Genomic DNA, 27,819 nt, shown 5'->3' with positions numbered 1-27,819 from the left:
TTCTACCAGCATATATATATATATATATACATATACATAAATATATATATATATATATATATATATATATATATATATATATATATATATATATATATATATATATATATATATATATATATATATATATATATATATATATATATATATATATATATATATATATATACCTGCCCTTGCAAATTTTTTTCCACTTAAACAAACAAAAGTGCTTAACAAACATTTGAACTGGTATCCGGTAGTTTCGGTAAAGTACTTGTATTCTATTTTACGCGATTTGATTAATTCAATAACAATATGGCTTATTATTCACTGATTTCTTCATTATAAATGAATTTATGGTTATAACCATACAGTATAAAGATAATCATACCAACTACATATGAATTATGAATTAGATCAACTGCTTCAGAATTGGGTCATTTTTTTTAAACAAACGCAATATTTGTATCAAACATTTCTATCGTAGAATATTTCTACCGATGGTTATTTTGCACTTGGTCTGAATATTTTTAAATCGTAGAATTTTCTCTATAGCATCCTACATCGTAGTCATTGGAACACGCCGTTAACCAAAAACACTTACCATGTTTATCAACGGTATAAAGAGTTCCAGCAGCATCAGGGAAATCAATTTCCTCATTATCACTCGGGTAATCTTCACTAGTCGTACTTTGTCGACGATCATGTAATCCGCTGTTTTGATTTTCATCCATATTAATTCAATTCAGTTGAATGCTTCAGTAATGTCGAAGAGTCTCATTCAGTATGCATATCAGAGAACAGCCACACAACACCTTACGCTGGTACACTCACACATAACACACACGCACTCATTTATTTGTAGTAGGCCTATAGGATGCCTATCCGTGTCACCTGAAAAACATAAATAATATTAGATCGAGGACAGAGCAATCGAGGGGCTAAAAAAATTTCTCCCAATAACTACCACACCTCCCCTGAGCATGGCCATACAGACAATAACGTGATGGCGATATTGAAAATGACATATGGTATTCGATAGGCATCAACCTGAAGCCTGCGTGCATAGATATGAAAAACTGAGGCCTCAAGACAACTCATCTATGCTACATTATGCCAGCCCTCCTAGTATTGAAAAGCTTTTAAATCCTACTAAACATAATTAATCAAACAGGTTTAGGCCTAGGCTACTGTCCTGAGCATGTTAAATTTGACATTAAGACTATACAATTACAGGATTTTAAATAGTACCAATTCAATTTAGATAATGGCTTATTGAAAATGATTTGTATGATCAATTTTCCACGCAACCCCAACAAATTAACCAATATCATAGCAACCAACAACTACGGTCAGGGCCACATGGGAAGGTTACTTGTGCCGTGGTTACTACTGATTGATAGGCAGTTGTAAATTGGTGCGAAGTGACAACAAAGATTAGATTAATGATTATTATCAGTAAATAAATTGGTATATCTTGTTTATATACGTCACATAACTGGATATATTACCTCGTAAAGTACATTCATCCGAAGGACAGCAACTTTGATAGGTTAAAAATGCATTGATCTAAAAATCGCTTCCCGCACATCAAACTTCCGGATTTCCCAACCTGCTTACGTACGCGCACCTGTCGATGGGAATCCTCACAGTATGGTTCCAGTCTTACAGTCGTTTATTATAACAATATTCAGCGTAGTGAACAATAATATTCCAGTCGTTCTTAAGCACTGTAGATTTCTATATGGTGCTAAATCGAACAAGACTGGAAGGGAATCATTTGCATTGTATGATCCATCCGGTTGAGGCATTCTGCTTGGGATATCAGAAATTCCTTATTACTACTCTCTGATCAAAATCAGTTTGGCGCCAGATATTTCACTAAGTACAAATTTTTACAACAAAGTTCTGACATATTAAGATTACGAGTTTATTTCTCGTCTAGAGCTCTATAACATATGAACACAGTACAACATGAATAATTATGTGATTGCGTAACAAATGAAAAAAATACAAACAATATGATAAAAATATTACACGATATTCCCAAATAAAAACATAGATGTATCAAACATTTAATGTACGTATACATATAATCTCTCAAAGGTATAGTCAATTTGATAGACGCATATCAAAAAGAATTACTTATAAGCACATCTGACTTTGAAATCATGATTTTATGGTTCAAAAATTAATACCATGTTTCTTCTTTCTGCTGAGCTTAATAGTTAACCAAGCCAGCCACATAATAAATTACCCGACAGATTAGGCGAAACAAGGTATCATTGTTTTTAGCCTAATTGAATGTTTTATTGAATTGATAATGATTATCAAAAATTGAATGTATTGTTTGTAAATGCTGATTTCTCTATAAAACATAGCCAAATAGTGGTGCAACATTCAACCGGTTATGTAATGTTATATTTATTATGAACTGCCTGAATGTGTTTGCGGATATTATCTTGTCGATTGCACCTGTAATTACAGTGGGGACAACTGAACGGTTTTTCTCCTGTGTGAATGATTTGATGCCGCAAATACGTCGACTTCGAAGAATAAATCTTATTGCAATATTGACATTTCAAACAAACTTGTGCTTTCGGAAATTCCTTTCCATCGCGTGGTATCGTTATTCTATTCGTGGTTGTTCTAGTCGATTTCGATTTTTTCCTGTAGTTTCTTTCAACATCAGTAAAGTGCGTGTCATTTCGGTTGACATGATGAGAATTCAAGTGATCAGTAACCATTGTATTCATAAATGCTCCCATATCTGAAATAGGTATATGCAAAACTAATGTAATTAAATTACTTAACTAAGAGCATTGGGTGGTCTCTTAGGATAATTTTCTTCAGGCTGTTACTCATTACTTTTAAATGCCATTGGTCAAGGACCATTTTATCTCAATGAGCTCTTAGTAGAGTATATGCCTGCTCGTCAACTCTGCTCCACAAACAATGGTTTCTTTTTCAAAAGACAATTTTCGAAAAAGAAAATTGGTGAACAATCATTAAGTTTCAGGGCAGCTTTTTATGGAATCTTTTACCAAGACATGTCAGGGATAGTCCTAGTTAAAAATTTCATGTTTCCTAATGCTTTTAATTCTTAGAATTCTTAGAACAGTGTTTTAGGTTGGGGTAAGAATTAGTGTTTTATGTTAAGCGCAATGATTCTTTTTTTTTTAATTTAGCACTATATAAAAGCATATTTTAATATTATTATTATCATAAAATATCTAACCTAGATGGAGAGACCCTACACTAGTGTATTTTGACATTACTGCTATATCTGAGAATTGCCTTTTCTTTTATTCTGGGCCCCGTCCTTCAGATTTTTCTAAATAAATCCACCCCTGAAGAGATGTATCAATTGGATTCTTACCTGCAATTTGTCCATTAGTTTCTGGAACTGATTCTTGATAAAAGCCGTCATATTCGTTACAATTGTCATATTCATCAGTCTCATACTGAGGAGGCTCCGATTTTATTCGAATATCCAACAAGGCATTATGTTCGGAACTGGATACTTTAGATAAGTCCGGAGAGCGAGGTGGATGTGATATCCCACTAGAGTCCATCTGATTACGAAAACTATTGTTCCTGAAAATTTCTGCATTGGAATTGTTTTCAGTATCTGAAAATGTCACAGGTAGTGGAGACATTCGTTGTGAATCTGCGTTTTCTAAAAGATCCTGCGATAATTCTGATGAAAATTTATTGTCGTCCTCATTATGAGCATCTTGTTCAGACATAGGGTTCGGATCCACATTTAAAGACATATTCTGATCGGAAGAGTCGCACAGAGGTGAAGTTATAATTTCATTTTTCTGACTGTTTGTAAACATTAAAGAATTATTTCTGGCAATCAGTGGGTACTCATGACTGTTGGTGAAATTTCCAGCTGGAATTGCAGGCCGTTCACGATGTTCAATCATGAATTTTTTCTGGGAATGTTTCACTGCAGGTGCACGTTTTTTAACATTACGTTTGCTCTTACTGGGAACAGATACCCGAAACTCTGGAACAACATCAGTCGACATCGGTTGACAATGTCCTATAATAATCCAAAAAAAAGTTCTCATCACACATTATTAATCAGTATATTTCAGTAGGAAAGTTTTATTTCAAATAATAACCTTTTTTCATTTTTAGTGTGCGCCGTGAAGCCCATCTCAGCCAGGTTGTATCATCAGCATCAACAATAATATCGTCCAACCAGTCTATATTATTCTTCAGACAAACTTTCAAGGCTTCTGAATGAACATTGATTTCTAGTAATCCATCCAAGAGTAGCATTTTAATTGCTACTTTCAACTGGAAAGGAACAAAAGAAATATTTTCGTATATATGCAACGGGACATGCAAGAGTGTTCGACAAAATATAGCATTTGTATTGAATTGAAAATCCTTCTCGCTTTTTTTAACCTCTATTCTGTTCAAATTAGATTTAAAACAACAATTTCAAATGCCTGGATATACCTTTTACATGTATGGACACTTAAGAAGTAACTGAGACGTTAAATTACCAAAGAAAGAGAAGACAATTGTATTTTTTGCACTGCAAATTTATGGATTACAAAGCCTCTTATTGACACTGGCGAGTGAGGTTTATACAAAAATTCAATAAAGATTTATTGTTAAAAAAACTCCTTTATAAGGAATACGTGTAAATGTCCCATGCATTGTCTAATTTTAATTGTCTATTTAATCTTCTTAGTTAGCAAAAACCCCAAAAAAGCACATTTGCAATGCAAATTGTCCTCGATCGGTGGAGTCTGGACAATAGTAACTGCCAGTTGACCGTCAAGTGGTGCCACTATAACAGAAACGGTAGTGAACTTGAACTAACTTATTACTCGCTTACCGCCGTTTGCATTATCTCCAATTGAATTAGTTCACATATTTACCGTCAATGTTGTGTAAAGGGGCAGCACGTAAGGGTCCAGCTGTACATGCGACTACATATTTGTTACGTAAATCCACAATGTTGACGATTTATTACAGAAGAATTTGAAATTTTTGTCACTTTTAATATAACTGTTGTGCGTTACTGACCAGTCCCGCGAGATACATGGTCATATCATAATTCCGACACTGAATCTAAATGTACCACACGGGCGCAGGCGCACGCGATGGGCTCACCTAATTCCATGTTCTTTCCAAACACAGTTAGTAGTTAAAAAGTTTACCTTATTATAGTTGGGACATAGGCCTATAGATTTATCGGAATAAGTATACCTAATCACCTAAGCCAATCTCGTTTATGGAAAATCAGTATATTTTCACTAGGGTAACAGGTAAAACCCCCACAGTACATCCCCCGGTAAATATCCCCCTGGTATAAATCCCCCCAAATTTGATTTCACAGCAATATTCAACAAAATACTTCAATATTCTTATGTTGAAAAACTTATAGTAGTTTTGTAAAATTTCAGATTCTCCGTGTGTTTTCTTACAATTCACCTTGGATAATCAATGACTTTGACCAAGCTACGTGCATAAAAATGACATTATTCTGTGACTTTCAAGTAACATGCATAAAAATGATATTATCGTATTTCTGAAAATTTCTATGAAGAAATCTAATTTACAAAAAACATCTGTGTACCGGGTATACCTCTATGTACTAAGTATTATTTTAAAGTGTTACTGTTTTCATTTAGGATTTTTACCTGAATTTGATAGAAAATTTTTACCTGGAGGGTTTTTACCGTGTGGGAATTTTACCTGTATTCTATTTTCAGATATCCACTTCTATTTTTCCAAATTTGGTACGGCAAATTTCATTATTATTCGAAATAATGGGGATTTGATTCCAGTAAGTATGATTATTTTCGGGACCATTTGCTACATTGCTAAAAATTCTATTGTAAAAGTACCAAAGCACTGGCCTACCCATAAGAAATAACTGAAATAACTGTTTCAGACCCCTCGCTGCTATTGTATCACTTGCAGTGAAAACTCGCAAAACAAGCCAGGGAGCGGATGGTCCATATTGAACATATTGTGACAAATTATGAAACACGGTTTAACTAGGTCGTGCCCTAAAAAAAATACACTGCATTGGAATAGCTTGGGTTCTGATCAGTCAGGAGCCTTGCTCGATCTGTGAATATCCACTTTGTCAACTAGGATCCCGAGTGTACAAGTGTTTTTCTGTGGCGTCAATTTTTTTCGTTTGTCATGGAGGTTTGTAACCTTTTATTTCTTCTCTAAGGATTAATACATTTTGATTAATTTACACAATCTTTTGTGTTCCCTCGCAAATCATTTTTACGGTATAGGAACTACCCCTCTGAACGCATCGTAAGATAGTTGCGAATAATGTTTCACAAGAAAACAATCGAAAAAACATCGTTGTCCCTATTTTGCTGAAACGGCATATATATATATATATATATATATATATATATATATATATATATATATATATATATATATATATATATATATATATATATATATATATATATATATATATATATATATATATATATATATATATATATATATATATATATATATATATATATATATATATATATATATATATATATATATATATATATATATATCTCAAAAAGTGAGGCAGTATTATGGATTGTCGCGGTCACTGTCGTCCAAAAGTGTGTAAAAAGTATGAAGGCTTATACTGTACATGACTAATAAACCTCTGCTAAATGTTCAATAGATTCATTCTATGGATCTTTTGGAAATGATTTCGAACTACTCTACAATCAAACCACATCTACATATTAGTTGTCGAATAAACACTATAATCCGTGTAAACTGTAGATAAATGAAGAAATCCCACACTTCGAATTTGAAATTATACGATCAAACTTATTATACGAAACCACAACGTTTCGGCTGTTGACTAAGAGCCATCATCAGGTGAAATGACCAGAAAAACAAGTAACAAAGCATATAAACTCACAGGATCTAAAATAGAAGCAGTGTGTCAAAACTAAACATATCTAAACTAAACACATCTACATATGTTTTTCCAGATGTCTATAATTTGCGTCACAACCCTCATCGTATCTGTATTCATGATGGCAATGAAACTGTATTTTCGTTTACGTCAATATGAAGGAAAGGAATCGATGGAAGGCAAAACAGTTATTATAACGGGAGCTACAGCTGGTATTGGACGCGAAACTGCGTACGATCTAGCTCGCAGAGGAGCCCGATTGATTCTAGCATGTCGCAACGTCCCGTTAGCCGAAGAACTGGCTGAGGAAATTAAAATAGAAACAAATAATCGAGACATAGAAGTTAGAAAACTTGATCTCGCATCTTTGACTTCTATTCGTGAATTCTGTGACTACGTAAACAAAAATGTGAGAAACATTGACGTGTTAATCAATAACGCTGGAATGCTTTACAGTTCAGGTAACGATCGAACAGAGGATGGGTTTGATATTATATTTGGGGTGAACCATCTTGGTCATTTTCTTTTAACTAATTTGCTATTAGAAAAGTTGAAGGCGTCCGCACCCAGTCGCTTGGTTGTCGTGAGTTCGACAGCACACAAATGGGGGAAAATTGACTTAAATAAACTCAATAATTTTAACAAAATGCAGGTGAAAAGATACGCCAACAGTAAACTCGCTAATGCTCTTTTTACTCGAGAATTTGCCAAACGAATGCAGGGAACCGGTGTCACTGCGTATTGCGTACATCCAGGTGTTATCAGAACAGAAATTGGTCGAAGTTTACCAGTCCCACGATTCATGCGAATGTTTTCCGATATTTTTGAAACGGTTGTGATGGAGACCCCGTTTAAAGGAGCCCAAACAACTATCTATTGCGCTGTAGCTGATGATTTGGCGAATGAAAGTGGACATTATTACTGTGACTGTCAAAAAGATGAATATCTGCCGATAGTTTATGATGATGGAGTCGCTAGAAAACTGTGGGAAGCCAGTGAGAAACTTCTCGGCTTGTAATACATGTTATCATGTAAAATTCACTTCACATTATTTTGTATAAATTAGTTGATAGATCTGATTTGTTTATCTATTTAGTTTATATGAGAAAAACACGGTGATACTCAATCATTTGCCATTTGACCCGAGTTCAAGTTTTTCTTCGGTAGAGTACACCGCTGCCCAAATTCTGTATCTCCTAATCATCAATCGCTTCAATTTAACAAGACCCTTTAACGCTTTCTTTACTCCCTCGCCTGCTTTCACAAACGATCTCGTCAATGAAAAAAGATATGATCAATTGGCTATGATGTCGTTTTATCTTTGATTTTATTGTTTGAAGGATTTTGCCACATTTCCCTACCGTGTATGCGTATAAACCTTAATCGTTGTGTGACAACACGGTACACGTTCAATGAAATACATTTCACAGTTCATTTTATCTAAACTGTTTTGTGTGCTGGAAAAAGGTTATTTCCTTAATGAATGATATAAACATATAAATCCTTTGTACCATATACATATATACATCATTCACAATGATTATGTAACGTTTTTGTACTCCAAACAATGTATGCTCTTAGACGAATTAACCATGGACTCTAAATTCGTTTTACAATCCATAATGTAATAAATAAGTAATTAACCAAAAGCTACTATGTGTACTTAAATTCATAACTATCAATATTGGTTTCAAATAGACAAGACTTGTCTATTGAATCCTAACTGTCTATGGCACAGTACAGTAGTCTGCAAATGTCTTGCATTTTCGTGAGATTGGAGAAAAATATTCTGAGACAATTTCAATAACGCTCGCCACGTCAGAAAGTTCCATATCGCATCATTATCGTTCTCATAGATAAACATTTGCATATGTGAAGAAATTCTGATTAACCCGTCTTCGATCGCCCTTTATGATTTGTCGTATAAAGTGCATTTGGATAAAAGGAAAATTGTCGTCACTTCGTACTTGGACTTCTTGCGTTATACAACAGATTGTCTAGAGGTTTGTAACTTCCCTGCATAATTGATTTTTCAAAAATTTAAGTAAGCCGTTATTATAGATGCGTATACATATCTCATAGCGTAACGAAGTAAAAGCTTTTACGTCGTTACGCTATGAGATATGCAAATACCAAAAGGGCAATTTTTCTAGGTCGGTTTTATTCTTAATTTGGGGTTTAACTCAATTCATAGACTGGCTAGTTTACCCCGAGTTGAAGTTAAATTAAATTTATATTAAAACTCATTGGGCCGAGAAAAAAGTGATATTATTCATGAGCTCAAACCATTGGAAATTGGCAAATACATAATGCCGCGTATATACAATGACAGGCGTACAATTTACGACCCGATAAACGAAAATTTGCATTGTACACAATTACTTATGTCCAATGCAAAATACAAATCATGAATAAACTAGCATTTGGTCGCATCTACGAGCAATTTATCTAACAGGAGGAAGCTCGCCCTATATCTCTGTACACAAGATCAGTAACGCTGTCAATCAAACTGTTGGCGCAGGCCTAATTAGATAATTGCTCGAAGGTCGGATTCACCCAACATATGAATGGATACGTCGTGCCCCTTATATCTGTTAAATTAGTCTCGAAATCCATTCAAATGAAATCTATCAAATACGTATTCTTTTCAGATGTTTTTGTATACATTTAGCTTAATTGGTGCAACAACCTGTATTATCCTGTTTCTATTTTTGGCGGGGATGAAAATGTATTTACGATTACGTCAATACGAAGGAAAAGAATTGATGAAAGGCAAAACAGTTATCATTACGGGAGCTACAGCTGGTATTGGACGTGAAACCGCGTACGATCTAGCTCGGAGAGGGGCCCGATTGATTCTAGCATGTCGCAACGTCGCGTTAGCCGAAGAACTGGCTGTGGGAATGAAAATAGAAACAAATAATCGAGACATAGAAGTTAGAAAACTTGATCTCGCATCTTTAACTTCTATTCGTGAATTCTGTGATGGAATTAACGAAAATGTTAAAACTATTGACGTGTTGATAAATAATGCAGGCGTCTGCTTTACTTCTGGCAGTGACTGCACTCAAGACGGGTTTGAGATTATATTTGGAGTGAACCATCTCGGCCATTTCCTCTTGACGAATCTTTTACTAGAGAAATTGAAGGCATCCGCACCCAGTCGGTTGGTTGTCCTGGGTTCTTCAGCACATAAGTGGGGGGAAGTTGAATTTGATAAACTCAATAACTATGACCAAAAACAAATGACAAGATACGCAAACAGTAAACTGGCTAATGCTCTTTTTACTCGAGAATTTGCCAGGCGAATGCAGGGAACCGGCGTAACTGCATATTGCGTACATCCAGGCGTTATCAAAACGGAGCTCGGTCGAGACATCCGCGAAAGGATCCCACGATTGATGCGAATGTTCACTGACTTTGGAACGGTTGTGATGGAGACTCCGTTTAAAGGAGCCCAAACAACTATATACTGTGCTGTAGCTGACGATTTGGCAAACGAAAGTGGACATTATTACTGTAATTGTCAAAAGGATGAATATCTGCCGATAGTTTATGATGATGGAGTCGCTAAAAAACTGTGGGAAGCCAGCGAGAAACTTGTTGGCTTGTAATAAACATAAAGGCTGCAACGGATTTTATCGAATATAAGTGATCTCGTTGAGTAATGCTCGTAGCGTAATTAGAGAGTAAATATTTATTCTGAAAGCTAAGATATCCAACTTTATTTGAATAAAACTTTTTTTCAATTAAAGAGTATCTTAGTTATCATTATTCCGTAAAAAGCAAAGCAATGAATTTTTTTGTGTTGGAATTAGCTGTCTTGTCGATCTACCTAGACTGTCAATACATATGCTCTATGTGCCGACAGAATGGAAAGTTTCTACTGACGTCGAAACCTAACCACCGATTCATCAAGATATACTAATTGGGGTTTATGACCTGAAGTTCATATCACTGCGCTATCGTTATAACCTATGACACTAATTAATTATGAACCGGTTTTCGCGATATTGTTGTGGGTTGTTCAGAAATTCCATAAAGGCGTCATTTCGTCGTGGAATGTTCGTTCACTTTGTGTCAAAGGTTTTAAGGTATGATACTATATATGTAATTTGTAGACATTCTATCCTTAAATAAACGTCAAATGTTCATAGTTTTTGGACTTACCCTATGGTACAGAGTAAGAGACAAAACCTAACAGTGCTTCGGTTATAAAAGCGTCAATTTTTCCCGCTCCCAATTTTGAAATATATTGGAAACAACATCAACGATGAATATTCTTTAAAGTGTTATGATCGTTAGACTCGAATCCTATTGGAAGTGCATTTGTTTCTTTTTAGATGTTGTTGAACATAATTTGCATAATCGGTGTCATAACCATTATCCTGTCTCTATTCTTGGTGTGGATGAGATGGTATTTACGTTTACGTCAATACGAAGGAAAAGAATCGATGAAAGGCAAAACCGTTATCATTACGGGAGCTACAGCTGGTATTGGACGCGAAACTGCGTACGATCTAGCTCGGAGAGGAGCCCGATTGATTCTAGCATGTCGCAACGTCCCGTTAGCCGAAGAACTGGCTGTGGAAATGAAAATAGAAACAGACAATCGAGACATAGAAGTTAGAAAACTTGATCTCGCATCTTTTACATCTATTCGTGAATTCTGTGATGGAATTAACAAAAATGTTAGAAATATTGACGTGTTGATCAATAACGCAGGTGTCTATTTTACTTCTGGCAAAGACCGCACTCAAGACGGGTTTGAGATTTTATTTGGAGTGAACCATCTCGGCCATTTCCTCTTGACGAACCTTTTACTAGAAAAGTTAAAGGCGTCCGCACCCAGTCGGTTGGTTGTTCTGGGGTCAAGAGGTCATCAATGGGGGAAAATTGAATTTGATAAACTCAATAACTTTCACCAAAAACAGATGGAAAGTTATTCCAACAGTAAACTGGCTAATGCTCTTTTTACTCGGGAATTTGCCAGGCGAATGCAGGGAACCGGTGTTACAGCATATTGTGTCCATCCAGGAATCATCAAACTGAAATTGGCCGAGATATCCGCGAGAAAATTCCACCAACCCTTCGAAAAATCACCGATATTCTAGGAACGTTTGTGATGGAAACGCCGTTTAAAGGAGCCCAAACAACTATCTACTGCGCTGTAGCCGAAGAACTAGCAAATGAAAGTGGACATTATTACCATAACTGTCAACAGAAAAGATATCATTCGTCGTTGGTTTATGATGATGGGGTCGCTAAAAAGCTTTGGGAAGCAAGTGAAAAACTTGTTGGGTTGTAATTCGCTTGAAAGTTGGGTTTTGACTCCATCCAGTATGTTAAGTTCTTTTTCGATTCCTTTATGTATAACTGTATAACTTGTCAGATTCGGGGCCGGTCGAATCAAGGGGATGTGTACGACAAATTGCCCAAAAGCTCTTATATTTCTGCCGTATTTTATAGATATGTCTATTTCGTGTGGGTATTGATTGCATTCGTCTCGCAAAAAAATTACGAAATTACAAAAATCGATGGAAGGCAAAACAGTTATCACTACGGGGGCTACAGCTGGTATTGGACGCGAAACCGCGTACGATCTAGCTCGCAGAGGAGCCCGATTGATTCTAGCATGTCGCAACGTCCCGTTAGCCGAAGAACTGGCTGAGGAAATTAAAATAGAAACAAATAATCGAGACATAGAAGTTAGAAAACTTGAACTCGCATCTTTGACCTCTATTCGTGAATTCTGTGATGGAATTAACAAAAATGATAGAAATATTGACGTGTTGATCAATAATGCAGGTGTCTATTTTACTTCTGGCACCGATAGCACTGAAGATGGGTTCGATGTGATATTTGGAGTAAATATCTCGGTCATTTCCTCTTTACTAATCTATTATTGGAGAAACTCGAATCATCTGCTCCGAGTCGTGTAGTTGTACTTGGTTCGGATGTTCACAAATTGGGGAGAATTGAATTCGACAAGATTAATAATTTTGACCTCAAACACATAGAGAGATACGCTTACAGTAAACTCGCTATTGGCCTTTTTAGTCAAGAATTTGACAGACGAATGCAGGGAACCGGCGTTACTGCGTATTTCGTACATCCAGGTGTTATCAGATCAGAAATAGGCAAAGATTTCGAGGCTAAGATCCCGAGACTGATTCGAGTGTTTGTCAACATGGTTGCATCGTTAGTATTAGAGACCAATTAACTATACTGCGCTGTAGCCGACGATTTGACGAACGAAAGTGGACATTATTACTGTAACTGTCGAAAAGATGAATATATGCTGACAGTTTATGATGATGGAGTCGCTAAAAAACTGTGGGTAGTCACTGAGAAACTTGTTGGCTTATAATCAACATTAAGTTACCTACTACCGGATTTTATCGAATATTTCTAACAAATAAGATATTCAACTTTAAATGAACGAAAATTGTTATACATATAAAAAAATTATATATCAGTCTGGCGCTGTGACATAAGTCCGACAAATCAAATATCTGAATACTGTTATACAATGGATGTAGTTAATATAGATTATACATCCATGGTTATAACAAGGTTCCACCATGATATATGTAAAGAACAATTTTGAGACATGAAAAACTGGATCCTTTGAATAAAAGAAAAGAAAATTCATAATGTATCTATGTATGCTTTTTTTCTTTCGATTTATGAAATATACATTTTCAAGTCGAAGCATATGCAGGAGGTTGTGGTGCTGGCATCGGGTATTTAGAGCGAGTAGGCCATCCCATTTTCATTACTTCGGATACACCTGTAAAATGTATAAAGGATCATTCACAAAATAACACAAACCGCAAAAATTCATGGCACATGTCTACATAACACTTCTTCACGGATACCACCCGTCCTGGCCAATACATCGTAAGTGTAGTCAACTGTATTTGATTTATTTAAGATATTTGCATTGGGAAGGACTAAATCTTTTCACACCTTTCTCAAATATTCATAATGGCAAACACATCTCTAATAAACTTGGACAGAATATGCTGGTCCATATTGACCACGACACACTAATATCGCACTCTAGTCAACGAATAACTTACTTTCAAACGTAATGTTTTCAGTGATATTTTTCGTTTTAATGTTGTCGTCTTGGTTTGTGACGAAAACTAAATCACCCTCTTCGCGCCAGCCGTACTTTTGCACCCATTGTTGCGTTTCCGTTTCGGACACATATCCAAGCAACACCTGAAGGTTCGTCTGGCTGATTGATTGGTACGTGATCGAAATCACATGACAGACAACTGAAGAAAAAAAAACGATCAATCAAACAGGGACGAGGAAGTTTTTTTTCACTCGTGAAGCGAATACAGTAGAATCCTCTTCATTTGGATATTTTGCGACCAACAAAATTGAAGTTCCGTGTTATATCAAGATGTTTGACATTGGGGGCAGTGACATAAGTACAAAGATATTATACAAGGGGAGGGGACAGCAATATTGGCCCAATGTACTATGTCAACTTAAGCTTAAACAATTTATGCTTACATTTCCTTATAGAATCTTCGAATGCACTGATGCCCATAATCAAGTCGGGATATTCATGAAGTGCATTCTGAAAATAAATCAAATACCATTCATTGAAACATCGACTTGTAAAGACATTAATGATTTCAGTTGATGACTGGTGACTTTCCACTGCAACTTATGCTCCCTATAACTTTCAGAAAATATCAACACTTTCTCAATAAATGATTCCTATTCTTCATTTAGCCAGTGCCTTCTTTCAGGTTTTCTTAGCTCAAACGCCAACTTACCCAAAATTCTCGAAATTGACAAGTCTCTAGAAGATCATGTAGTTCTACTATTCTAATCAACGGTTCTTCCTTTAACTGGTCAACATTCATTAAGGAAAATTAGAACAAATCTGTTTTTATTTTTGAAAGACTTAGGGGTCATTCATTTATTACGTACGCATTAGGCCGGGAGGGGGGAGGGGTCAGTGCAATTGCGTACTGTAATGCTTAATGTATATGAAAAAATGGCAGATTTTGCGTACAGAGGGGGAGGGGGGTTGAAAAATTCAAATTTTATGCGTACGTAATAAATTAATGATCCCTTACCTATATAGGCATATAACACAAGGTTCAGGGTTAGTTTGAACTCCTTTATTTCAAACACTATACCCAAAAGGATACTCTAATTATATCTATTAAACATTTACACAATGTGAAGTCCGTATGCGGCATGTTTGTTAATGCTTTCAGTAGAATCTGTGAAGCCACCGATGTCTGGAAATGACTTGGATTGAATTGGTACCTAGAACGTAAGAAACATGTTACTGATGATGGAGGCAAATTTGGGGTGACTATTAGAATTATCATTGAATGCATTAAATAATTACTTACAATTTTAGTACAGCCAAGTTGGCTTCTAAATCGTATGTTTTATCTTTACATTGTAAATCAACATATCTTTCTAATGTGGCTAGATTTTCAGGATTATATCTGGAAGAAGTGAAATCAGTTTTATTATGGTCATAAACACAGCCAAGTCGATGCGATTGACTTGATTAAAGATAAACTAGATAAATGTAAAAATCAAATTGATTGAAGAGTATGAGAAACTGGACGCAGTTTAATGTATTAATGATAAGAGGTAACTCTAATCTAAAGTAAAATAAGAAGTAAACACAGACTAGGGCTATGACCGGCATATGTCTGCTATTTCAAGAATGATTACGTCCATTTGAGAAAAATAACTACATAAACTTAGACTCAATCGAAATTTGACTATGAAGTAGTCATTTAAAAATTGGAAATATGATTGATTTAGGTGAATTTACCGGTCAATTCCTCGTAATAAGGCCGCAACATGTCCCCTCATCTGTTCCGCCATATTGGATGCCACTTTAACCGCAGATATTTTTGCTCCGAGACGCCCCGATGCATGTGGAGCAGGAACGATTGGGTACGTGTACTTTCGATGTTTTTCTCTAGGTTTCTACCTTTTTGCGCATAATTATTGCGAATTCGACCAGGAAAGATTATTAGATAAGTAGAATGAATCGTATTTTATCTATCAAGAAGTTAGATAAACGAACACCAGGCTCTGAATTTCGTAGATTTGATAGTTTATAAAATTTTACGCCATCTGGTGGCGAAATAGTTAACTAATGAATCAGTTACTTAGAGAGGAATTCGGTATCAAACATAATTTTTTCTCACTGTTATGACAGCAATTTAAGGGAACCAAGGTCATGATTCTCATTTTTTTTGTGGCTTGCTTCACCCCTGGTCCATGTATGCCCTTAGCTGTACGGCTAGCTTACCGCCAACAATTAATTAGTTCACTAACTTTAACTGTTGCTGATTTTCTTGTGTTTTGTTCTAGATCACGATGCAACTGTCTCAAGTATTTTATACTGTAGCCGTGCTACTAACGGTTATAATTACAACAAGCTCGGCAGCTGAAGAAAAAGGCAAAGTGAAAAAACTTCACATCGGAGTCAAGAAGCGCGTTCTGCCCGAAGACTGCAAGATCAAATCTAAAAAAAACGATATTTTACACATGCATTATACGGTAAGAGCTATTCTAAATGAAAAAGTTATCGGTATGTTTCATGAAATGAAAAATAAAAGTCGGCGGGTAAATTTTATCACTTTTTTTCAGGGGAAGTTAGAAGACGGCACTGAGTTTGACAGTAGTATACCACGCGGTGAACCATTTACATTTACTCTCGGTTCAGGACAGGTCATAAAGGGATGGGATCAAGGTCTATTGAGGTTTGTTAGTTTGTTCAATGTTTTGCGTACTGTTTTAGCTCCTCTTACAATGCATTTTACCCTTGTGATTTTGGTTTCTAGAATGTGTGAAGGGGAGAAGCGAAAACTTATAATTCCATCTGATTTGGGATATGGTGACCGAGGAGCACCACCTAAAATTCCAGGTACTACTACAATTGATTGAATGAAATCAGTTTTTGATGATAACTCAAAATATCAGAAAATCCAGCAATTGTCTCTTTCATTTTTTAGCTGGTGCAACGTTGATCTTCGAAGTAGAATTGATAAAAATTGAACGCAGAGATGAACTTTAATTAATGGAGTGAAAGGAAGTATTTTTGCTCAATGGCCAGTGTCATTCTTCTGATCAATTTTGTCTTTTTGTTATAATTTAATTACGAATTTGATGTATCTTGTATTATTCTATTTATTCAGTTAGAGACTTCCTTCAAAATCAACGAATTTTTTTTTCTCGCTAGTATTAATTCTTGTTTGTGCTACATATATTTCATTTTCATGTCTATATGAAATAAATTGAAATTTCTATACTTTTCATTATGCATATTCTTTTTGTCATTCTTCAAAGGTGTGTATAATCGCCAATATTGAATCATATCCTCTAGGCTGGTTTTCATGACCTCTTTGCGATTGCATCAATAGGCACAATAACATAAATGAGGATCAGTCATTCCTCTTATGAGGGACAGAGGATCATTCCAGTTGATATTTGAGATACAAATATAGGACTCCTGCCGTGGGGGCAGTCTGAGCGGTTTTCAAGTTGATATCGACCATCGAAGGATTTGGTGACAGGTGGTTCATTTTGGAGTCATAATTTTTCATGTGGGACTGATATTCACTTGTGATGGACAAAATCCATTGAATCCAAATATTTTCATGCAAGAACATCCAAAAGTGAAAAAAACAACGAAGTAAGATTATTGGGAAACGGGAACATTCTTTATTGAAACAAATTGTTAGATGATGATTATACAATACACAATTATTATAATTGGAGGGATCTATTTACAAGAATAATATGTATGATGCTATAAATAATCATCAGCTATCGTGTGCCCCTGTTTCCACTTGAAATAATCAATCGTTTTAATTCTTCGAGACTACTTTCAAATATAAGATAATTGTCTGTAGTTAATGAAATAGGGACCTAAGCTCACCGAACCCATAATATGTACTCAACATTTCTAAATGTACATACAGTTTTCATGTCAATTTCAATCAGATGTGTACAAATTGATGTTTGATCTATTTCGTTGAATACCCGGTAATAAAAAAGCCTGAAAACCATATTGATGAATTATGGACCCAAACAGCAAATGAAGAATATGATGTACACATTTGAATATCTTTCTACAACTGTACTTTATGTATGAAAGCCTATAGTTTAAGCATCGATTACATCTATCTGTATTTCGTGTACAAAGTCTAGTAGATACATATAGTTTCTTATACACAACCGCAAAGACTTGATAGAAAAAGAATGGAGATTAATTTGAGCCATTTCAATAAATTTGCAATTCGATGTTTCTCATAAACCTCAAGCTGTAAGTGATGGACGCGCAGATTTTGTCTCCAACATGATTTGTAAATGATTAGTATCATTGTACAGTTATCACCTAGTAAAAGAAGTCCATTCTTCACCAACCACAATCTTTAGGTACATGACAGAAACAGGGAACAATATTTAATGAAAAAGGCAAGTAGCTATATACCACAAGACCTGCTATATACCATATATACTGTATATAATATTTTGTACTTATGAAACATTATTGCTGTAAAATCTAAAACATTCATCTTATTTCTATGATACATATGAATGGTTAGTCAATCATACTGTACAACATAGTCTGTAATGTAGTTAACATTAATCGTGATCCCTGATTTACATTAAAAACTTATATATAAACATATAGAAACCAGCCGACGTACTCTTATCAGTTACTAATCGATTCACATGAGCATTTACTACTTACTGAAGAATCTAAGAATTTAAGTGATGTTCAATAGAATATTTGGTAGTACATAGTAACTTGATGAAGGTTATTCTTATGCCTGGTAGATAGAAGAAACTGTGAGTAATTTGCGCAAATTTAGGGAATACATGTATAGTTTGATCTTGTGAAATCTAAATCAGATAGAATAAAACATAACAATAATGCACTAATTGTGTCAAGACATGAAAATAATGCTTACAAATTTCAGTCATTGCTTTGTAGCTCAATATATATTCTATCAATCATAATAATCAATTTTTAATAAGCCTCCAGTGTGAATATATAATTTTCTATTAAATGTTTTATTCATAATTATATCTATATGTATATTCGAAATATTGTAGTATATTTGTATCTTATATCTACGATATGAAAATGCATATATGCACTTGTGATCTGTAATATCGATATAATATTTACATCAGTGAAGTATCAAAGTTTCACGTATCTAATATTAATACATGTATATCCAGTACATGTACAGTACAAAATTGTATTACTATATGGAATGGCCAAATACATAATCAATCGATTTCAAATTACCATGTACAAGTATCTTAAGAATATTCAAGAAGATGGCTAACCTGTACAATATTCTATATGAAGCAAAAATGTGTTTTACTATACATTTTTTTACATCGTACTTGTATTGGTTTTAAAACTAATGCAATACCTAATGTTTTTTTCATTGCAATTCACTCATGGGTGTCATTCCATCATTGTACTCCAATTAATGAACTTCATGTGAATAATGAAATTTTTATGATGACCAACAATTTGGACAATATTCACCTCTTTAGTTTAAAGATTACTTCAGGTCTACAGACATAGATGGTTGATTTCTTATAGAATACACAGATGGAATACATTGTTGTACCAGTACAGATAAATGATTATGAAACCATTAAATTTTGAAGCACAGTCACATGCTGGTAGAAGAAAACAAAAAACAATTTATTCTTCCGATACGTATTTACACACAACATTACTATTCATTCTCTAATTATGCTAAATTATTTCTAAAACTGCTGTATGTCAATTTCCAACCTCATTTTTCTTTATGCAACTATCATAAGATTTTATTTCGATTTTCTTAATAAATTGCAAAAATTCAATGTAGATAAACCATTGATAACTTTTTCATAGTTTATCATTCATTGTCAATCAGATATATGTGAAACTAATTTGCATTATCTCTGTATTAATCAACAAGTAACTATCGTTATAATTTTCATAATACAACAAAATGCAAAAAATATACATCCCTTTCTACACCATTGCTATTCAAATCTAGAGAATTTTCTGAAGTTTTCTTATTTGTCAAACATTCTCACAGCTAAATTCCGCTGGTAGAATATTAGGCTTGTATTTGCAATATCATAACGAATGCCTTGGCAATAACCACAGGTTATTTACAAAGTCACACATTCATGCAGTAAAAGAGATTACATTTATACAGTAATTCTAAATGGAGAAACATAATTTTCATAACATAATTTTTCTACAATAGGTCCTTGATGCTCAGAAAACAATTGGCCGCTTATCATCTTTGAGTGACTCAAAAATTCAAAAGAATAGCATAATTTACAATTGAAACAAATGCAGTCAGCTCAGTAACTTTATGCTATAAACATTCAAATTCTCTGAATTTTCTGAATACGGATATTCAAACAATCTTAGCTAGATTTTGACAGCGTAAAGATAAGAGCTTGACTACAGTAGCTGAACGCCTCTTTGATCCAATACCCCATGCGATTATATCTTTACATTCTAAAATAAACCGGGTAAGCTATACCCGGATAAGCTATACCAACACCTTATTCTAGATCCCTTTAATATTCATAAAATAGCCTACTATTTGAACAACCCTAGAACAATAGAACACGAAAACACTAGATTTAAGTAATCATCCACTTAATATGTGCTTGTGGCATATGATTATTTGGATTTCTAAACTAAATAAAATTTTCACTCTTATTTCTTATCATGTTCACATAATTCATACACCTGGAAATATGAGCAATATTTATTGCTACGTTCTTCTCATTAACATGAAATAATTGCTGTTTTTCTATCTATTCTCTGCGATATGGAACACATTTTCATACTCTCACCTTCGTATTCTCAGGATATGTGTCATTCAATAGTTTGAAGTCTTTTGCGCTGAGCTTGCTCAGGTTAAAGCTACGGCCCATATCAACATGTAAAAAGCTGATGATCAGCTCCCATTTTCTAACCAACCTGACATACATACCACAATTCTAATCCTTGCTGAGTTGATGACATTATCGCCAGTATTTAAGTTTAAACTGCTTCACCCTCTTTGAAATAGAAAATGCATGTATTGTGTGAACATATGATTCATTTTTAAATTTAAGAAATTATTACCCACTTACAAAAACATTGCAATTAATTCTAACAATAATATAATAATGACATTATTCATATTGTCACGTTATGGTTCCTGAAAATGACACAAAATTTGATATGAAGTGAAGCCAGCAGAAGCTAATGTACCGGTAGTAATAGTAGGTGCATGCAGAAAAATGTGAAAGTTCACCAAAACAGAATTATTAATACAACCACCACCAAATCAAATCAATAAGTGAGTACGAAAGTGAATAGATTGAATCTCATTATCTAACTTTAATCATCTATTTCCGTCCAATGGAGGAGCCGAAATTAAACAATAACTAACAGATGCCCTGTGATCTCCAAGTCTATCATTACATTGATAAAATCGAAATATATATGAGATATCGAAAACTAAATTCATCTTAAATCTAACAAAAATCATTATCTATATAAATCGATATACACACTGTACATTCGAGTACAACAAATTCAGATCAGAACAACCATTTTTTTGTGACAGACGTTTTTGTTTTTACGTCCCAAGTGAATGTTTATGTATGATATATTGATGTCAGGTTGAACGTAACACTTCGCTAAGCAGTGACTGTTTATATGACAAACACGTTACACCCAGTCTGGGTTGTGCCCGGCAACTGGACTTTGTACTGAATTACGGTCGTTTTCGCCGTGTGTGCTTGTTGTATTCAGGTTTGGATCAGACTTACCTAAACTTTCAGTCGTAGAGGCTGCATGTATGACAAAATAAATAGGAATATGTCATTAAAAGCTAAGGAATCAATCGAGTCCTTTTTTACCCTACCATCTAAAAAATCTATTACTGAATTATCACCTTGTTTTCATCCTACTAAGATTTAAGAGCATTTCTAAGTGAGTTGTACATGAATGTATTTCAATAGACATGTTTAAGATTGTTTATATGAAGAATAGTCAAAGAATTGGGAAGATATATACAAAGCACAAGCTAGATAGCAGTGATGTTATGTTTTCTTGAAAAATGAAAGAAAAATGTTGGCACAATTACGATATTTGAGGAAACCGACAATATTGCCATTGATTTCAATGGGATGCTGCCCAAAAAATGTCATTCCTTCTTAAATGGGAAGATAGGAAGGAATTTTGGATTTGATTAATAAAACGACAAAAAGCAGACGCCAAAGCAATGAAAATGATAAAATTGTGTCATCTTCAGCACAAAATCTCCACAATACCCACACCAGATAAGGCCTTGAACCAATACCAACAGATAACAAGTTAGCTACAAACCAGTTTATCCGCCTAATTTAGTTTTAAGATATCATTCGATGCACATGTACATATTGTATGATAATGTAACATATTATGTTAATGATTATTCATTATTAAGTAGTCCATTATGTCCAGTTGACAGCAATATTACGCAAGATGATTGTCAGAACATTCTTGAACACTGAAAATGTCTGGGTAATTCTTTTCTAATGTTACACAAGGTGATGTGATGTTACAATAGTTATTCACGAAATCAAGTTTTAGTTTATCAAATCATTTTGTAGCCAAAGTCATTTCATGATCTACTTGTTTTAAGGATGGAAGCTTTATTCATTCAGTACTACCAGTACATACAAATGTACATATATTGAAAACCAGGGGCCAGGTACTTAAGTTAGCTTACTGTGGTTGAATTCTTGCCCTGATTATCATATAAACAATGGTACCTAACAAAAATTCAAACGTTCCGTGGCATTTAAGCTAGTACAAATCCATAAAGCTGGCCCCAAGGTGAGTATTAATAACAAAACAGTTCTAACTAGAACCAAAATCTACAATTCATTCACTATACTAATCAAATCAGGCTTATGTTGTAATATCAAGACAGTGTTGCAGTCATATATGGCACTATTGTACAAGTAACCCTACTTTTATCATAAAAGAGAAATCTCAAATGCAATCACTAAACTGTTAAACATCTACAGAGATTATCAGTTACAATTTTGTTTCAGATCTAAACGTACCCAACTACCTAAGTTATCAGAACCTATCCTATTCTGAGGAAGTTTGTTATTTGTTCGACGTTGAATCTGAGTTGAATTTGAGAAAAGGAAATTATTATCAATGAAAATTCGTTATGCTCAATTTCAAAAAGACACAACTTTGTCTTTTTGAAGTTTAATTTTGTACGACCCCGGTACCAGTGATTATATAAGTTCTTAATCTTTTGAATTTGTACATATTGGATTTCATTTATTTGATCTATTCACCATGTCCAAATGTGGCTACTCTACTATCATTGAACTTCCTCAGAATGGGTGTGCACGATAAGCACTGTGCTGTATTTCAGTTGCTCACATTCTCTGTGTAATTTTGAAACACAACACAATGCTACTAAAAGTGTTAGAGAAAATAGAGGTGCACAGTGGTGAGTCATTCAGACATCTGCTGGAGCATCAGGTGTAAGGGAATTCGACTTTTTACCCTTTCGTCCACCAGTCAGTGATATTCGACTGTGTCGCCTGGCACCGCCTTCATCTAGCTGCCTCATTTCCATCTCTTCACGATCTCTATCTTGCTTGGCCAACTCGGCTCGTGACAAATGGGCAACAATGCCAGCACCAAAAGAATCACCTAACACGTTTACGGATGTTCGAATTCGATCCCTGAAAATGTAGGTCATTATGATTAAGATAAAGTGTAATTATCACCAATAGAATAAGTAGTTGACAGTACTTACAAGAGCCAATCAACAGCAACGATAAGACTGATATCACCAGTTGGTAAACCCACGGATGTGAGCACCATCAACATAGTCACTAAACCAGCACTGGGTATACTAGCGGCACCTACACTGGCAAGTGTAGCCGTGAAGCTGTAATGAAGAAACGATGCTAGTACAGGCAATTATTACCAGAGAAATAAAAGATGCAAATGAATGAATGAATGGAGCTCCTTAATTTACAACCAGTGTGGTGATAGGCAAATGGATATTTACCTGACTGTAACAATTTGTCCAGCATCCAAATAAACACCATTCATCTGTGCTATAAAGATTGCTGCAATAGCCTCGTACAAAGCGGTACCGTCCATGTTTATAGTTGCACCAACTGGTAACACGAAGTGCGTCACTCGCTTATCTATTCCCAAATTCTCCTCCAGACAACGAAATGTAATAGGTAAAGTGGCAGCACTGTCGATGAAAAGAAAAATCTCTACCTTTTAGCCAAAATCAAGTAAACTTCATGACTTCAGAGAAAATCAAGACGTAAATCATTAAAATGCTAGTAGTATAGCATAGTACAATATATCTTGATGAAGGGCTTTATCAGCCATTGCATCACCAATTTTTCTTACCTAGAGGAGGTTCCGAGAGCTGTTACCCAGGCCTGTAACATTCCCTTGAAAAAAGTTAGTGGATTCTTTCTGGTGACGGCAAAGTACAATAGTGGTAATGTTATACCACCGTGTATGATAAGCCCAATCAGAACCGTGACAATGTACATTCCAAGTTGCGCGGCTGTTTCACTTAAACTTTCAATTTCAAGAATCTTTCCGATGATCAAACACATTATACCAAATGGAGAATACCTGCAAAACATAAGATAACATATAACTTTGTGAGAAAGGCCTATTCAAGTTTAAGCCAGTGATGAGTTGATTGGCAAAAAATGCCATGACTTCCATTTCATGTAATTACTGAGTAGCAAAATTGCTTACCAAATAATGATTTGTACAATCCTCATTACAACTTCATTAAGTACCATAAAAAAGTCGACCATCAATTGCGCAGCTTCTCCCATCTGTCCCAGTACAATTCCAAAAATAATGCTGAAGCATACCACACCTATTATCGATAATATAACTAGTTTTTATAAAGGATACACTCACAGTGGTCTACTCATTGCTCAGAAATTTCATGAGTACTTACCCAATACATTCATGCCATCAACAGTACCAACTTTTTTAATCTTTATATATTGTGTTGTATTGGTAATGTTTTCTAAAAAAAAAATTATTGAGTAAATCAAGAATGACAATTGTGGTAGAATAAATAAAACGAGACGGATAGTACTTCATAAGCTAACATAGGCTAAAGTACGAGCTCTCGCTACTGATGTATAGTAGCTTCAACAGGTAAATGAGTGAATTGTGGTAGAAGTACTGGAAGTCCAGGGATGTTCAGTTTACATGATGTCCAAGGAAAGATTGTTTCATAATTTAGCAACCCCTCCTACATCGCATTACATTCACATGACATGCATTACCTGGAGATCCTGCAACGGTAGGTATAATTTCTGTAGTGGTAGTTGTGAGATTTGCTAAAGAAGCATTTATGACATCTTCTTTAACTTCTTTCTGCACGTACTTTGTAGTATACTGGGCAATGCATGCTTCAATAAGATTCTCTGGGAACATGTTTCTGTAATGAAAGGTTTATCTCATGTTTGATCGGGATTACAATATTATCTCAATTCATGAAAAAAACTAAATCATACCTAAGTAAATCCAAGAATGCATCAAGTGTGGCAACCTGCTGATGTTTCGCAGCTGCCTCAAATTCTTTATTATTGTCAGCTCGAATAGATGGATGGCCAGGATGTATGGATAGTACCAGAATTATACCCAAAATGGCAGCAAGAATAGTTGTGCTGAAATAATATGCCAGGGCAAAAGAGCCCATCTTTCCGCTGGACCGGGCATCTAATTGTGATAAGCCTATAAAAAACAGATACTCACATAGATCTTTTATATTCAGCAGGTTCAAGGATTGCGTTTTAAGCAGGCCATGAAAAGACATTTTATTGATGGTGTTAAAAGCAGTTAATAGCTGCTAATAGAACCAACCTTATTGACAGCCATTACCTGAGATCAATGATGAAACAATTAGGGGCAGGATCAACATCTTCAACATTCTCATCAAAAGGTCTCCCGGAAAGGAAATGAGCATGATGGCATCCGCTGATGGTTCGGCGATTCGTATGATAAAACCAAACAATATCCCTAGAATCACACTGGCTACTGTCAAGACTAACAACAGGTTGTCTTTCAGCCATTTTCTGAACTGAAATAAAATTCAAGATATCAATGTAAATGATACAAGCGTTTTTTAACCTGTCACAGCATAGGAGAAAAAAGACAATGATTAGGACGATTTGACCTGAAAAAGAAACAATTTGCTGAATATTATCATCTTAGAATGAAAGAACAATACGTAATCTTAGTCTCGATGAATATCATATCTTGTTACAACAGAAAAATTGCCTATATTGTAAAAATTGAACAAAATACTACATTAACATTGAAATGGACAAAATAAAATGGGTATCAGCAATTTTTATTTGGGAACTTTGGAAGGTTATACCAAAACACACAATAAACATGTCAACATTTTCATGGAAATTTGCAACCTTCCGTACCAGTGCCAATTCCACAGTTCTAGAGTTCTCTAGAGTCAAATAACATGAGTTAAATTGAATGCAGAACTGTAGAAAAGTGATTATCTTATCCATGAGAAATAATGGTACAAATTCTGAAAATCATTATTTGATCATCATATACAATTATGCATGTCTATTGTACAATTATACATTCTCTAAGGTCTAACATATCTCAGGCTTCATGAGTGTTCATATCTATCCATATGTAATTGAAACAGAACGTGCATTCAACCCGAGTCTCACTTATTATAGTGGTGGAATGTAGATGGTCCCATTAGTACCCCTTTTTTCTAGCAGAAGAAACCTTGTCAGGCTCATCTGACTTATTATTCATGATACTATTTCACATATAATCCAACTATAATATGGCATATCATCAATGACAATTTTTGATACTGAACTAGAACTAATTACTATATTCTGGTCGAAGAATTCAACTCTTCCACTTCTGTTTTAAACATTTCATGTTTTAAATCTACATACAATAGGTGTATAATAAATGTGAAGGTATTGTGTTAGGTAGGTTACTGTACTACTGGTGGAAATAACTTACCCCTTCCTGGAGCAGAAAGCATAGAAAGTATAACAAATTGTGATAACATGAAAACATCAAAGATTGAACTATATCATCGAAAGGAAGGATTTTCTTGCACCATGTTAGGTTGTGCTACAAAATTCTAAAACATTCAGCAGCAAAGTCTTGTAGTTTTCTTGGTTAGTTAAAAGACAAATATTCTTAACAAACAATGAGTTGACGACCATCAGGAGTAGATATACGGTACCCTCTGACTAGAATTGATGAAACATCGAATTTTGGTGATGGTTGAACAGCATACTTCTGATTGCCCATACAAATAACTTAATACATCATTTTTTTTCAGAAATAACACTGGATCAGCAAACACATTGAGAAGAGTATGTTCAGTCATAATAACATCGATGGAACTCGTTATAACATTTTCTCATTCATTCAGAGCAAGATGGTGGACAAGGCAGAGAAAATGGGAAGAACTCGCCGTTCTTCTAATGAAAAAATGAAGGACGAGATGATACACATGGATATAACAAGCATTATCAGCAAATTCTTACAAAGCCGAAGCATTGATGGGTTTAAGTGACAAGATAGCCAGTAGCCACTGCGGCTGGTCGTGCATTCATACAGTGACTGGAGTGAAGTTTTCCACACTCGGCGTCTGATTTTTTTAACACGTAGTCGAAGCACATTGCAGACAGTTTTGACAGTTATATTTTACTGACAAACCGTAACGTGTAACACTGAATGGCACGGAAAAGGAACTAACATTATTTTGTCCAGTCAGAGTACCTACAGTGAACGAGTC

At 34.8% G+C, this 27,819-nt stretch overlaps 4 protein-coding genes and 4 pseudogenes across 9 annotated transcripts in view; 5 read left to right on the top strand and 3 right to left on the bottom strand.

The window, feature by feature from the left end:
- Positions 1–2,022: 2,022 nt before the first annotated feature.
- LOC141914852 (uncharacterized) lies at positions 2,023–4,563 on the bottom strand. Its single transcript, XM_074806176.1, has 4 exons — positions 4,506–4,563; positions 4,116–4,293; positions 3,362–4,033; positions 2,023–2,752 (listed from the first exon to the last, which is right to left on the bottom strand). The coding sequence occupies exons 2-4, from the start codon at positions 4,273–4,275 to the stop codon at positions 2,391–2,393; spliced, it is 1,194 nt and encodes a 397-aa protein (XP_074662277.1). The 5' UTR covers positions 4,276–4,293; positions 4,506–4,563; the 3' UTR covers positions 2,023–2,390.
- Positions 4,564–7,085: 2,522 nt separating this feature from the next.
- Positions 7,086–7,931, top strand: LOC141915563 (retinol dehydrogenase 14 pseudogene; annotated as a pseudogene).
- A 1,747-nt stretch (positions 7,932–9,678) lies between these two features.
- On the top strand, positions 9,679–10,527 carry LOC141915562 (retinol dehydrogenase 14 pseudogene; annotated as a pseudogene).
- A 455-nt stretch (positions 10,528–10,982) lies between these two features.
- Positions 10,983–12,146, top strand: LOC141915561 (retinol dehydrogenase 13 pseudogene; annotated as a pseudogene).
- A 304-nt stretch (positions 12,147–12,450) lies between these two features.
- On the top strand, positions 12,451–13,424 carry LOC141915560 (retinol dehydrogenase 13 pseudogene; annotated as a pseudogene).
- Positions 13,425–13,570: 146 nt separating this feature from the next.
- LOC141901216 (eukaryotic translation initiation factor 3 subunit K-like) lies at positions 13,571–15,850 on the bottom strand. Its single transcript, XM_074788328.1, has 7 exons — positions 15,741–15,850; positions 15,304–15,402; positions 15,094–15,214; positions 14,713–14,787; positions 14,444–14,510; positions 13,999–14,199; positions 13,571–13,706 (listed from the first exon to the last, which is right to left on the bottom strand). The coding sequence occupies exons 1-7, from the start codon at positions 15,791–15,793 to the stop codon at positions 13,618–13,620; spliced, it is 705 nt and encodes a 234-aa protein (XP_074644429.1). The 5' UTR covers positions 15,794–15,850; the 3' UTR covers positions 13,571–13,617.
- LOC141901227 (peptidyl-prolyl cis-trans isomerase FKBP2-like) lies at positions 15,842–17,233 on the top strand. Its single transcript, XM_074788339.1, has 5 exons — positions 15,842–15,865; positions 16,289–16,477; positions 16,568–16,680; positions 16,762–16,844; positions 16,933–17,233. The coding sequence occupies exons 1-5, from the start codon at positions 15,845–15,847 to the stop codon at positions 16,992–16,994; spliced, it is 468 nt and encodes a 155-aa protein (XP_074644440.1). The 5' UTR covers positions 15,842–15,844; the 3' UTR covers positions 16,995–17,233.
- A 394-nt stretch (positions 17,234–17,627) lies between these two features.
- Positions 17,628–27,819, bottom strand: part of LOC141915243 (excitatory amino acid transporter-like) — a 46,672-nt gene continuing 36,480 nt past the window's right edge. For 5 of the 6 annotated variants that reach the window (XM_074806711.1, XM_074806710.1, XM_074806709.1 and 2 more), the window contains 9 exons: positions 25,905–26,103; positions 25,538–25,757; positions 25,307–25,461; positions 24,970–25,041; positions 24,759–24,885; positions 24,396–24,629; positions 24,037–24,231; positions 23,779–23,913; positions 17,628–23,704 (listed from right to left, as the gene is read on the bottom strand). In XM_074806711.1, the coding sequence (XP_074662812.1) occupies positions 23,476–23,704; positions 23,779–23,913; positions 24,037–24,231; positions 24,396–24,629; positions 24,759–24,885; positions 24,970–25,041; positions 25,307–25,461; positions 25,538–25,757; positions 25,905–26,103 (1,566 nt within the window). In that variant the 3' untranslated portion in view covers positions 17,628–23,475. The remainder of the gene's footprint in view (positions 23,705–23,778; positions 23,914–24,036; positions 24,232–24,395; positions 24,630–24,758; positions 24,886–24,969; positions 25,042–25,306; positions 25,462–25,537; positions 25,758–25,904; positions 26,104–27,819) is intronic. The other variant, XM_074806712.1, reaches the window with a different exon arrangement.

The sequence above is a fragment of the Tubulanus polymorphus genome, chromosome 1 (genome assembly GCF_964204645.1).
Source record: "Tubulanus polymorphus chromosome 1, tnTubPoly1.2, whole genome shotgun sequence".
Taxonomy (NCBI): Eukaryota; Metazoa; Nemertea; class Palaeonemertea; order Tubulaniformes; family Tubulanidae; genus Tubulanus; species Tubulanus polymorphus.
Note: the sequence above shows the minus strand (reverse complement) of the source record. Positions and strands in the feature narration are given on the sequence as shown.